The sequence below is a fragment of the Mirounga leonina genome, unplaced genomic scaffold, assembly GCF_011800145.1.
Source record: "Mirounga leonina isolate KUSES-001 unplaced genomic scaffold, KU_Mleo_1.0 Mir_171, whole genome shotgun sequence".
Classification (NCBI taxonomy): domain Eukaryota; kingdom Metazoa; phylum Chordata; class Mammalia; order Carnivora; family Phocidae; genus Mirounga; species Mirounga leonina.
The window spans coordinates 16600844-16613015 of NW_023270436.1; the positions used below are offsets into that span (position 1 = coordinate 16600844).

The 12172-nt window shown below is 50.0% G+C and overlaps 1 protein-coding gene across 2 annotated transcripts; it reads right to left on the reverse strand.

The window, feature by feature from the left end:
* Positions 1-368: 368 nt before the first annotated feature.
* Positions 369-12014, reverse strand: CUNH12orf43 (chromosome unknown C12orf43 homolog). Of its 2 annotated transcripts, none has more exons than XM_035017157.1 (6): positions 11839-12014; positions 6037-6079; positions 5755-5853; positions 2969-3042; positions 2283-2373; positions 369-1794 (listed from the first exon to the last, which is right to left on the reverse strand). In XM_035017157.1, exons 1-6 carry the CDS (start codon positions 11978-11980, stop codon positions 1443-1445), a joined length of 801 nt encoding a protein of 266 aa, XP_034873048.1. In that variant the 5' UTR covers positions 11981-12014; the 3' UTR covers positions 369-1442. The 2 variants fall into 2 exon arrangements, with proteins under 2 accessions (XP_034873048.1, XP_034873047.1); XM_035017156.1 differs by having other exon boundaries at positions 369-1797; positions 11839-12013.
* Positions 12015-12172: the final 158 nt, after the last annotated feature.

A 12172-nucleotide genomic window follows, 5' to 3' on the forward strand; every position in this document is an offset into this window, starting at 1 on the left:
ATGGGAGCCTTGTGACTGCGCCTGGTGCTTGTCAGGATTCTGGGCAACAGCGCCTCTGGCCTGTGGGGCCTTGCGGCCCCTCCCTGGTTTGGGGGAGAAGCTGCTGAGCTCAGAAGGCACCAAGGCCTCAGCACGTGGCAGAGCTGAGGTGCCCAGAGGGAAGAGGGAAAGGTCCAGGCAGTTCCCAGCCACACCCTAGAGCCTGAGGTCCCAAGTGCCACCAGGAGAGACAAGGCAGCTGTGTAAACCCGGGGCTCCACGACCTCCTCTCCCTGGGGCTGCTGCAGATCACCTGGCCTTGTGGACCACTCCCACCCTGGGACTTAGGACTGGGGCCAGGGAAGAACCAGTGCCCCCTGCAGCTTGCAGCCAGCTAAGGGCGAACCTGTACATTTATTTAACTTTTAGTAAAGGAAATGAGGAACGGAGTATTGGAAATGAGTACTGGAAACTTTTTGCTTGTCCACACATTGCCCAGATGGGGTTGGGCGGGCAGATGGAGGCGGAGGTGGGCCAGGGGCCTGAGGGGAGATGGGTCAGCACACACACTCTCACGTCCCACCTCTGTCTTTCTTGCTCTGCCAAACCTTGGAGGTAAGGCCACGAAGCCAGAATTTCACCTTAACCCTGAGCTTCTCCTCTTCCCGGCAAAACACTCCTGGTGTGTGAAACCCCATTCATAAGTGCTGTGATACTTCCTGAAGTCTTGAGACTGGGGTGCAGGAACACACCCTGGGGTGTAGACAGGAGGACACCACCGATGTGATGTTTATTTCAACTGTCTCATCAAGATTCAGCACTGATACTGGAGACATCACCCCGATCACTTTGTTAAGTTTGGGGTCTCTCGACAATTTATTTTCAATAATCTGGTTGGCTCAGAGACATGATCGTGCATGGTATATTCACAAATGTGGAGAAAAAAAATTCTGGAAACCCGGGGGGGATAAAATCTCTCTCCTTTTTCAGACAAGGTTATATCAAGTCCGTGCGGCCTGGAGACAGAAGTACAAAACTCCTTCTGGGCCAACTCCTTCCCTCAATTTCTTAAGGTTGTCTCCCACACCAGGTTGAGAAGGTGGAGGGAAGGAAAAGCTCTCCCTTCACTCGCTCTCCTCAGTCCTGGGAAGACAGAAGCTTTACCACTTGATCAACAGTATTGAATAACTGGATGGCTCCTTTTTCCTGAGGCCATGGAATGTGCTGGTACCACAGATCTGCCCCAGCCCCCAATGGGAGCCTGGATGGGCAGGCCTTGATTAGTCTTCTCATCCTACAGCCGTCTTTGTCCTGACCCGTGGGCAAGCCCCAATCATGGGCCAAGTATGGACTTGCCAGCCAAGTCCTTGAACTTGGAGAGGGAGGTGGGGCTTGGAAATGCCTTGTCCCTGGCGGGCACCTTGTCCTCAGGACTAGCTGAGCCTTGTGCCCGTGGGCAGGGATCAATTGGCAGGCATGGCCACTGCACTCTTTGTTGGTGGGAATGGGGAAGCCTCATTGGCCTTCTTGGCTTTTTTCTTCCTTCTCTTCTTTTTGGTCCCAAGTGATGCGTGGTCTCCATTGAGCTGGGGTGACTGCTTTTCCGGCTTCCCAACTGCGGTCCCGCTTGTGGTGGTGGTGGCGGCGACCAAGTCGGTGCTGGTCTCCTTCTTGGCTTTCTTTCTCAACTTCTTTTTCTTCTCCTTTGCCTCTCCGTCCACTCTGATAGGGCCGTGGATGGCAGACTGCTGGAGGATGTCGGAGGCCGACACCGCTGCCTCCCGGCACCGCTGCCACTCCTCCTCGCTGTCCTCACTGCTGCAAGGGGAGGGCACCAAGTGGCCATGGGGCCCGGAACCGCCTCTCACCACCCTCGGTCTCAGCCACAGGGAAGAGGTCGCAGCGGGAGGCGGCTAGAGGGCTCCGGCTTGGGAGTGAGGCCAGCCAGGTTCCAACCCCGGCTTCTCTGCTTCCCAGCTGTGTGACCTCATTAAGTGACTTCACCTCTCTGACCCTCAGTGTCTTCGTTTACGAAATGGGGATCTTAACAGAGCCCAGGCCTCACAGGGATGCCCCAGGAGTGAGGTATCTGGCACAAGATGGTGCTCAAGAAGCAGTAAAAATCCAAAGGCAACGCCCAACAGAACCTTTTCTCCCTCCCACTGAGGGCACCATTTCTCGAGCTACCTGACAGGGCTCCTCCTTGGCCTGGATCTGATCAGATTCTGCTCGGCTACTCCAGGGGACTGGCAAACACAATGGGCAAAAAGGAGGGAACGCGAGGAGAGGGTGGGAGACCTCACCTGGAGCCGGAAGGTAATCGCTTTCGGCCAGGCTGGGGAGCAGCTTTCTTCTCGGAGCCTCCAGGGACGGAAGTGAAGAAGAGGCGGAAGCCTGAAATCCGAAGGGCCAGAGTCAGCAATACCAGGGGCCGGCCCCTCCTCCCAGGCACCAAGGTGGCCCTGCCCCTGCCCTCAAGGAGCTCCACGTAGAGGGGAAGACCCAGGAATCACTAGTGGTTAGCTGATTACAAAAAGATGCCTTGTGTGTTGAGAGGCACACGTGATGCCTGCTGGAGCCAGGGGACGGGGTACCTGAGGGGACGCCAGCTGCCCCATGAGGGCAGCAAGCCCTAAGAGGAACCGGAAGGCAGCAGGTGAACCTTCTGCGTCAGGCAGCTTCCACAGTGGCAAGTGGGCTGGGCACGGGGCAGACAGGCTCCCCCGGGGACGTCTGGGGGGTGTGGCAGTGAGACAGCCCCCCTCCGGCTCCCACACACAAAGGTACTTCAGGCGAGAGACTTCATTTCTCAGAGCCTCAGCTTCCCCTACGGCTCCCCCTGTAGACGGGGGTATCATCACCACGATGCCTGCCTCAGAGAGGGCTGTGTGGATCAGAGAGTGTACCGAAGCGCTGTCTGCCGCCCAGACACACATCAGGTGTGTCGTGAAACAACACCTGGCATTAACATAATAGTATGACTGCTCACCATCATCCTCTGCAGGGACTTTCTGTACCTCGGCCTTTGCCGGCTCCTTCACAACTTCTGAGATGGTAATTGAGCTATGGAAGGAGGAAATGGTTGATTTAGGATGAGATTTTGGGGTAAAAAGAAAAAAGTTAAAACTTTTTTTTAAGTGGAGGGGACAGGGGCATGTGCCCGATTAAGGATGGTAACGCCTATAGCCGTAACATGCTAAATGGCCCCTGTCGGCGCGAATGGCAACACTCCCTTGTTCGAACCCCACTTTATTCCAGAAAGTGTTGAACAAGTTTTAAAGATACCAACAGTACAAGAAAATGAATGCATGGGGTGCCTGGGTGACTCAGTCGTTAAGCATCTGCCTTCGGCTCAGGTCATGATCCCAGGGTCCTGGGATGGAGCCCCGCACCGGGCTCCCTGCTCGGCGGGAAGCCTGCTTCTCCCTCTCCCACTCCCCCTGCTTGTGTTCCCTCTCTCTTGTCTTTCTCTCTGTCAAATAAATAAATAAATAAAATGTTAACAAAAAAAAATGAATGCAATTTCAAATAGAACAAAGGGAAAATAGGCTAGGAGGGACAGAAATTGCTGGAGAGAGGTCACATGGTTTGCTTTGAGTGTCCTGGCAGCAAGCATGAAAAGGGAACTAAGACCAATCTGGAGAACTGGTTCAGAGGTCAGCTTCTACAGCAGGGCAGACCTATTTTTTGTTTATTTTCTTAATTTTAATTTTAATTTTTTTAAAATTTGAGTAATTATGGGTTGACATGCAGCTGTAAGAAATAAAACAGAGATCCCATATACCCTTCCCTTTCCTCCCTACGGTAACATGTGCATAACTAGAGTCCAGGATCACAACCAGGAAACAGACATTGATATAACCCACTGACTTTATTTACACTTCAGAGACCTGGCTTTGAATCCTGGCTTCGTCACTTCCTTGCGGTGTCCCCTTTGGCAAGAGACTTCATCTCTCTGAGCCTGTTATTCACCTGCACACCGAGAATAGTAGCCCTATGTTTTAGAGTTGTTATGGGATGAAATGACATAGTGGGTATCAAGCACTTACTTAGCATAGAGCTTGGCCACAAGCAGGTGCTCAGTAAATGGCAGCTATGATGGTGATGAAGATGGTTACTGCCATCAAGCTGAGCAGCGAGAAGTACTGAGATGAGGAAGCATCTCTCTGGTGAATGCTGATGAAGTCACCATGCACTGCAGAGAACAACGCTCCCACAATGTCCTGGCAGCAAACACAGCAGCGCACTGGGTGCATTCTCCTAACTGCCTTCCCTATGTGCCAAAGGCATCCCCTAGAGCGCTGTGCAGGAAAGCAGGGACAGGGCACAGAGCCTCTGCTGCCCAGGGGCCTAACTCCAACCTGAGTATCTGACACAGTGGTTCAACGTCGGTCTGCAGGGGACATCAGGCAATGTCTGCAGACATTTTTGGTTGTCACGACTGGTGGTGGTGGTGGTTGGTGGCGGGGGGGGGGGGGGGCGGAGATCGCTATTAGGATGTCGTGGATAGAGGCCAGGGATGCTCACTGTTCTACAATGCACAGGGTGGCTCCCCACAAACAGGAAAGATCCAGACCAAAATGTCAGGAGTGCCAAAGCTGAGAAACCTCGATCTAACACAAGGAACCAACTAGAGTATCATTTAAGTCTCTTTTCAGAGAAACACAGAAACACCACGGGAATATGCTGACCGTGGTTGACCTGTATCCTGCGGGATTTCCACCTGGGGAAACGTCCAATGTGGATCTGCAATGCCGCCAGGCCTTGTTCACCCTGGAGCCAAAGGGTCATGAAGACAAACTGCTCCCACATGTTGAAATGCATGTTTACCACATTCGCGAGCTGGACTGGTACTGAGGCTGTGACGGCTCAGGCTTCGAAGGTCTGGCCCAACATTCTGTCTCAGAGTGCAGCTGGCTTATACTTTGGGAGGACACGTTTCTCTTTTTGATAAATTGAAGGACTACAGCCTGAACATCTTCATCTCCCTTTCAAAAGCTGGTGGGGCTCTGCCAATCAGGAACAGATCTAGACCAGCATATCCTGAAATGTGTTCCAGGCTACATTGATCAGTCTTCCCTGAAACAAAGCCACTGTGGCCAAATGAGTTTGGAAACTGCCAGGCCAAGCAAAACCACACAGGTCTCCTGACTGCAGGATTCTCAAAGCCTTGAATATACTGTTATGAATCTAAGTCTCCAAGGGCACAAGGGGGTATATAGATTGCAGTGTTTCCCAACTTCTTAGCTGTTGGACCCCTTCTTTTGAGAGCCATGCTTTGGACTTGGCGCCTACCTGAGGAATGCCGACCGGGATCTGTACAAATTACATTCTCAAATGCAAGAAAAAGAACCAGTACGGCACTGGGCGTAAAGAAAGTACCCCCAAAATAGTAGTTTGGGCTGTCTCTAGCCTTCTTGTGGTGGGAATGAGCTCTTGCTTCTTGGGTTCCTCTTATTTTCATGGTAGCAGGATAATGCAGTAGTTAAGAGTGTGGCCTTTAGGGCCAAACACACTTGGGGTTGAGTCCCAGCCTTGCTCCTTACACCCTGTGGCTTCGAGCAAACGATCCTTCTCCCAGAGAGCCCGTTTCCTCATCTACAGAATAAGGACAACGATAGCACGTGTATGGTGGGCTAGTTACAAATGCCATGAGGGGACATATGCCACGTGCTTGCCCAGTGCCTGCTTGCACACCTTGAGCTCCCAGCTGATGTGAGCCATCCCTGTTTGTATTAAAGGAGGCAGGAGAAGAGAAAGTATATCTTTGGTTACCTGTCCAGCAGGGCTCCCAGTTTCTTGGCTACGTGAGCTCGGAATTCGGGGGTGGTCTGAAGTTCATTGCCATCTTGTTCATGTTCATCCACTTTATGCCTACAACACACACGAAAGCACCTCACTTCCCGCCAGCTCAGCAGCTGCCCCCTCCATGAGGGCAGGGACTCCGTGGGCTTGTTCACCCTGACATTCCAGGGTCTAACCTCGTGTCTGGCACATGGCAGGGGATCACTATTTGTTACAAGGGTGGATTAAATTTGAACCCAACATGCACAGTACCTGAGGCTCGGCTGGGTGGCTGGCCGCTGATTATTTCTGGCATCTGTAGAAATAAGGAAAATTGAGGCATTTATAAAGGAAATGTTAACAATGTCCGTTGGGCGTCGGACGTGATTTACATGTGTTAACACACTGAATGCTCCCAACAACCCTGTTAAAGGAGTTATTGATGATTTTGCAAAAGAGGAAGCTGAGGCAAGGAGATGTAAACTAACTTGGCCAGAGTCACACAGCTAGTAAGTGACAGAGTTGGGGTAAGACCCAAGTCATCTGGCTCCAGAGCCCCCTCTTAACCACCACGCTGAACAAGAAAGTCTAAGTGTATTTGATTCCAGTGTTGACTGCACACCTACTATGTGCCTGCCTGTGTGCTAAGGGCCTGGTGGTCATTCACTCAACCAAATCCTGAAGCTCTAATACTACCCAGGTGGTGGTCCAGTTGCTGAACAATTTAGATATAGATCCCAGCCCTCATGGAGCTTCCATTCTAGTTGGTGGATATGGATGACAAAAACTACACAATTAAAATATAAAATTAGATAATGATAAATACACAGGGAAAAAATAAAGCAGGGGAAGGATGTAGGGGAGGGACTAAATGGGGGATCATTTTATAAAGGTGGACAGGGAGGAATTCACTGATAGGTCACATGTGAACAGAGATTTCAGAGAGGGGAGGGAGTGAGTCAAGTGCATACCTGGGGAAGAATCTTCCAGGTAGAGGGAAGAACACCTGCAAAGGCCCTGAGGCAGAAGTTTAGAACCAGCCAGGAGGCTGGTGTAGCTGCAGCCCAGTGAGTTGGGGGAGCAGCAGAAATGGGGACCTCATGGGATCAGGAAGGGCCTGGTGGGCCAATATAAGGACCTGGGCCTTGAGGGAGGCGAGGAGACACTGGAGGATTCTGCACAGAGGAGGGACATAAATGGACTTGGGATTTTCCAGCATGTCTCTGGCTGTGTCGTGGACACAGACCATAGTGGGGCGATGGCAGAAGGAGGGGGCCTCGGCAATCATGGAGACGATGCCAAGTGGCAGGGCTCTGGATGCATGTATTTTGAAGCAGTCAGCAGGATTTTGCTGATGGACCAGATGGATGGCGTGAGAGACGGATGAAAGATGGTTCTCAGGTCTTTGACTTGAGTAATGGGACAAAATGCGCTTGTGTACTGAGGGAGCCAATTGGACAAAATGATTACTTGGTAAATCTGGGCCCCAAGCAGGGCCTCATGGTCTTGAATGACTCCAGAGCACGCAGTTCACGTTGTGGTCTGTGTCAAATGTGCTCTGGGGCACAGCACACAATGCAGAGTGCCCAGTGCTCCTGGAGTTGGGGAACCTGGAAGCCTGGGATGGACCCCTTCCTTTCTTCTGAGCACACAGTCACAAGGAGGAGGAGTACTTCCTCCATCATGACTACACAGCCAGGGCAGTGACATAATGTCTCGGAACAGCAACAATATGAGGCCCCAGACCCCAGAAGACAGGGTTCAGTTCTGGTTCTTCCACTGTGCCTCTGGGCAAGTCATTTTACCTCCCCAAGGCTTTGTTTTTGTCATCTATAAAATAGGGATAAGACCACCAACTTCCCAGAGTTAACTGTGAGGACACAGTGAAGGTTTACAGTTTTGGACACTTTGTCTGCAGGTTTATCTCCTCCCTGGATTTGTAAGCGGCTGGAGCACATGGTCTGCCTCTTGTTATCTTTACATCTCCAGCTCTTGGCGTAGTGCCTTGGTGTGAAAGAAATGTTGCATAGGGCATTCAAAGTGTATGTTGTCCTAAAATATAAGTGGTTTGAGGTGTGGGTGATCGGTTCCTCATTACCGGATTAAAGAGCTGTATCAGGGGTTACCTTAATAATAGTCACTTATGGGGTACCTGGGTGGCTCAGGCAGTTAAGCATCCAACTCTTGATTTCAGCTCAAGTCATAATCTCAGCGTTGTGAGATGGAGCCCGGCATCAGGCTCTGCACTGGGCGTAGAGCCTGCTTAAGATTCTCGCTCCCTCTGCACCCCCACCAACTCGCGTGCACATACTCTCTCAAAAAAAAACAAACAAAACTTAATAATATAGTGACCTACTCAAAATACTCTCTCTCAAAAAAAAAAAAACAAACTTAATAATACAGTGACCTACTCAAAATACTCTCTCTCTCAAAAAAAAAAAAAAAAACTTAATAATATAGTGACCTACATTTCCACATGGTCATGGACCAAAGGATGGGAGTTTTGCCCACAAAAGGCACTTGTCTGTGGCGGGGAGTGAGTGGCAGAACAGCAGTTAACGGCATGGGCTTAGAGTCAGAAAGACCTGGATTTATGCCTGACTCTGCTACCTACAAGCTGGATGACCTTTCTGAGCATCCACATTCTCATTTGTAAAATGCGGCTAATAATTGCTGGAATGGTATTGCTGGAAAAATTAAACCAGACAACAAATACGAAGTGTTTAGAACAGGGCACACAGGGGCGCCTGGGTGGCTCAGTTGGTTAAGTGTCTGCCTTCAGCTCGGGTCATGATCTCGGGGTCCTGGGATCAAACCCCACAACGGGCTCTCTGCTCAGTGGGAAGTTTGCTTCTCCCTCTCTCTCAAATAAATAAATGAAAAAAAAAAAAACAAAAACGGACACACAGTAAACGCTGAACTCATGGTGGCTATTACTATTAGAATGACCCAAGAAGGGGTGCCTGGGTGGCTCAGTCATTAAGCGTCTGCCTTCGGCTCAGGTCATGATCCCAGGGTCCTGGGATCGAGTCCCACATCGGGCTCCCTGCTCAGCGGGAAGCCTGCTTCTCCTTCTCCCACTCCCCCTGCTTGTGTTCCCTCTCTCACTGTCTCTCTGTCAAATAAATAAATAAAATCTTAAAAAAAAAAAAAGAATGGCCCAAGAATGTATGTCAAGTGTTCAGTATTTTTCCTGGCACACAGAAGGTGCTCAATAAGTAAGAGGGCTGATTATCAGCAGCTACGTCTACTTTGGTCAGCAGAAGGTTTACGATTTCACAAAAACAATGAGTGGCAAAGCTGCTATCTGGGATGCCACTTCTCCCACGTGCATCTCTTTTGTTGGTCAAAGCTGTTCATGTTTGAGACTCACGACAATCCTAGGACTCAGGCATTTTACACATGAGGAAATTGTGGCTCTCAGAAATTATTTTACTTGTCTGGGGCCAGCTTCAGAGCTGGTACTTCATATTAAGTCCTCCCTTTATTGCCACAGAGAAATCCATTCTGTCAAGGCAGAAGCAACTGGACCGAAGTCTGGTTGGAGTCTCAGTCCCTCACTCATCAGAGAAGTGCCTTTCTGGCAAGTTCATTAAGAACTATTTTCCTTAGGTGCTAGGCCGTGGGGATACCATGGTGAAGAGACAGGCCAGATCCCAGTCTTCGTTAAGTTCACACTACGTAATCTCTCACTAAAATATTTGTGGAGCAAGTCAGGCCAGGATTAACTCCCCGACAAGTCCTAGGGATGCAGGGATGAAAGGAAAAAAGACAAGCAGCAATCGCAGGGAAAAAGGAAGCACCATCTATGAAGGGAATCGCACAAGGTATGATGGTGACACTGTGAAGACATGTAACCAGCTTTTCTGAAGAGGTGGTATCTCAGCTGTATCAAAGGGCAAGCAGGAGCTAAGCAGGAGAGAGAAAGTACTCTATGTAGAGAGAATAATCACATGACTACTGCCACTTATTGGGCCTTTAATATGTGCCAAGCATTGCAGATATATCACCTCAGTTATTTCTCAACCTTGGGGAGGGGAGGTGGGACTACCGTTAACCCTACAAGTGCCTTGCCCAAATTCTCATTGCTAGTTGAGTGATGGAGTTGGAAAGGCAGACCTGTATGTAGGACCTGAAGAGAAAAGTGCTGAGTTATGGTGTCCAGGGATGAGGCGATATAATTTGGAGTCTACCTATGGGAAATGCAATGTGGCAGGACAGCAGGAAGGTAGAGGTAGGCAGGGAATGAATTACCAAAGGGCTTGTAAGTCCTTTTAAACAAAAGCGGGGGTTCTTAACCTTGCTTTGCTATGGCCTGCTTTGGCAGTCTGGTAAAGCCTGGATCCCTCCTCAGAACAATGTTTGAAATGCATGAAACACAACACATATGATTACAAAGAAAGCCAATGATACAGAAATCCAGTTATCATTAATAGTAAAATAAATAAATAAATAAATAAATTGGCACATCACTGAGTAAGGGACAGGTGAGGCTAGGTAGCAAGAGACAGGTAGTGGGCTATGTGACCAGGCTCATGGATATCCTAGAGGTGGGGGAAATGTTATAGACAAGATATTAACCAGACAGCAGGGAACAAAACAAATCCATCTGCTTTGTTCTAAATATAGACAAGATACTTTCATAATATTTACAAATCCACCTTGTCCTAAATGTTATAAACAAGATATTTAGGATAAAAGCCCTCAGTGGCAACCCATTCCAGCTGCCTCTCACTGTAGAGCGCTTTCCTTTCCATTCTCACCTTCCGTTAATAAACCTTCACTTCATTTCACCCTTTGTCTGCCAGATTCATTCTTTGACTCTGTGAAACAAGAACCCTGCAACCCTGCAACATTACTGTATGTGCTTCTTTATTAATGCACTGTCTTTATTAATGCATTAAGATCTACCGATGGGCCTAAAAATGACTGCAATATTAAAGCAGGGATGAGTGTAAATTATTTTTTCCCAACATCTAATTGTGAATAAAGTGATATTTTGATACATAAAGACTGTGATGGGATATGAAAATCTGTAATTTTGTTAGGACCAAGTAACAGGTATTGCCCAAACGACTGTAGTTTGTGGCTCACATGCATGACAGAAAAGGATGCTAAATTTCAAATGCAGGTTAATGAAAGTAAAGGTGAAATATCTTTCCAAGGGGCGCCTGGGTGGCTCAGTCGTTAAGCGTCTGCCTTCGGCTCAGGTCATGATCCCGGGGTCCTGGGATCGAGCCCCACATCGGGCTCCCTGCTCAGCAGAGAGCCTGCTTCTCCCTCTCCCACTCCCCCTGCTTGTGTTCCTGCTCTCGCTCTCTCTCTCTCTGTCAAATAAATAAATAAAATCTTAAAAAAAAAAAAAAGAAATATCTTTCCGATTCCAAATTCACGGATCCTCTGGATTCTATCCATGACTAGGAATCCCTATGTTGAAGGGCTTCGGATTTATTCTCAGAGTAGTGAGAGTCACGGTCAGACACCTGTAAGACTCAGCTCGCTGGCTGCCCCAAGGTCTGAGAATGAGCTCGCTGGACGCGCAGTAAGGCTGGAGACCGGTATCCAGTAAGGGGGGCTGTCGCAGTCATCTCGGAGAGATGGCGGACTGCGAGAGCGCGGCAGTGACGATGGACCAAAGGAAGCAGAGGGAAGAGACATTCAGGTGCCTCAGTTTCCCTGACTGGGATAATGGAACAACCCTCCCTCTTGCACCTGCCCGCTTTTTTTTTTCCCCCAAAGATTTTATTTATTTGACAGAGACACAGCGAGAGAGGGAACACAAGCAGGGAGAGTGGGAGAGAGAGAAGCAGGCTTCCCGCGGAGCAGGGAGCCGGATGCGGGGCTCGATCCCAGGACCCTGAGATCATGACCTGAGCCGAAGGCAGACGCTTAACGACTGAGCCACCCAGGCGCCCCAGCCTGCTCGCTCTTTGAATCTGAGTTCCACCCAGTCCCTGGAGCTTTCTCAGGGAGAGAAGTCGAGCCCCGGTCACACCCTCCTCACCATCCATCCTCTGAGACCCCAGGGGAAGATCCCATGCCTTTCCGCCAGACTCCCAGAACACAGCCTCCTACCTGCTCTTGGCTTCTCCGGCCCTCCCGGGCGCTGCGCCAGGCCCCAGGCCGGCATCGCCGCCTCGCGGCACCGTGCCAGCTCCTCCGCGTCGCTGCTGCTGCTGCTCTCCAAATCGCTCAGGGTGCCACAGGGCGCCGCCATCTTGAGCTACCGCAAAGGATTGTGGGGAGCACTTCTACTAGCGAACCTTCTCCACAACCACAGAAGGGCGGGGAGGCGCAAGGTATTGTGGGGATTGTAGTTCTCCGACTCCGGCCGCCCTTGGCCAGGAACCACCCAAAGGGTTTCCTCAAAGGTGAGAGCTAGAAGGGCCTAAGAGGTGAACGTCTCCAT

What these genes read in the sequence shown, in the direction of transcription:
- CUNH12orf43 (XM_035017156.1), bottom strand. Translation starts at nt 11,980, where the DNA reads ATGGCGGCGCCCTGTGGCACCCTGAGCGATTTGGAGAGCAGCAGCAGC. An exon ending in AGTCCCTGCAGAGGATGATG is followed by an intron (nt 2,374 to 2,968) that starts GTGAGCAGTCAT and finishes TTCGGATTTCAG; the next exon opens with GCTTCCGCCTCTTCTTCACT. An exon ending in CGATTACCTTCCGGCTCCAG is followed by an intron (nt 1,798 to 2,282) that starts GTGAGGTCTCCC and finishes CTCCCCTTGCAG; the next exon opens with CAGTGAGGACAGCGAGGAGG.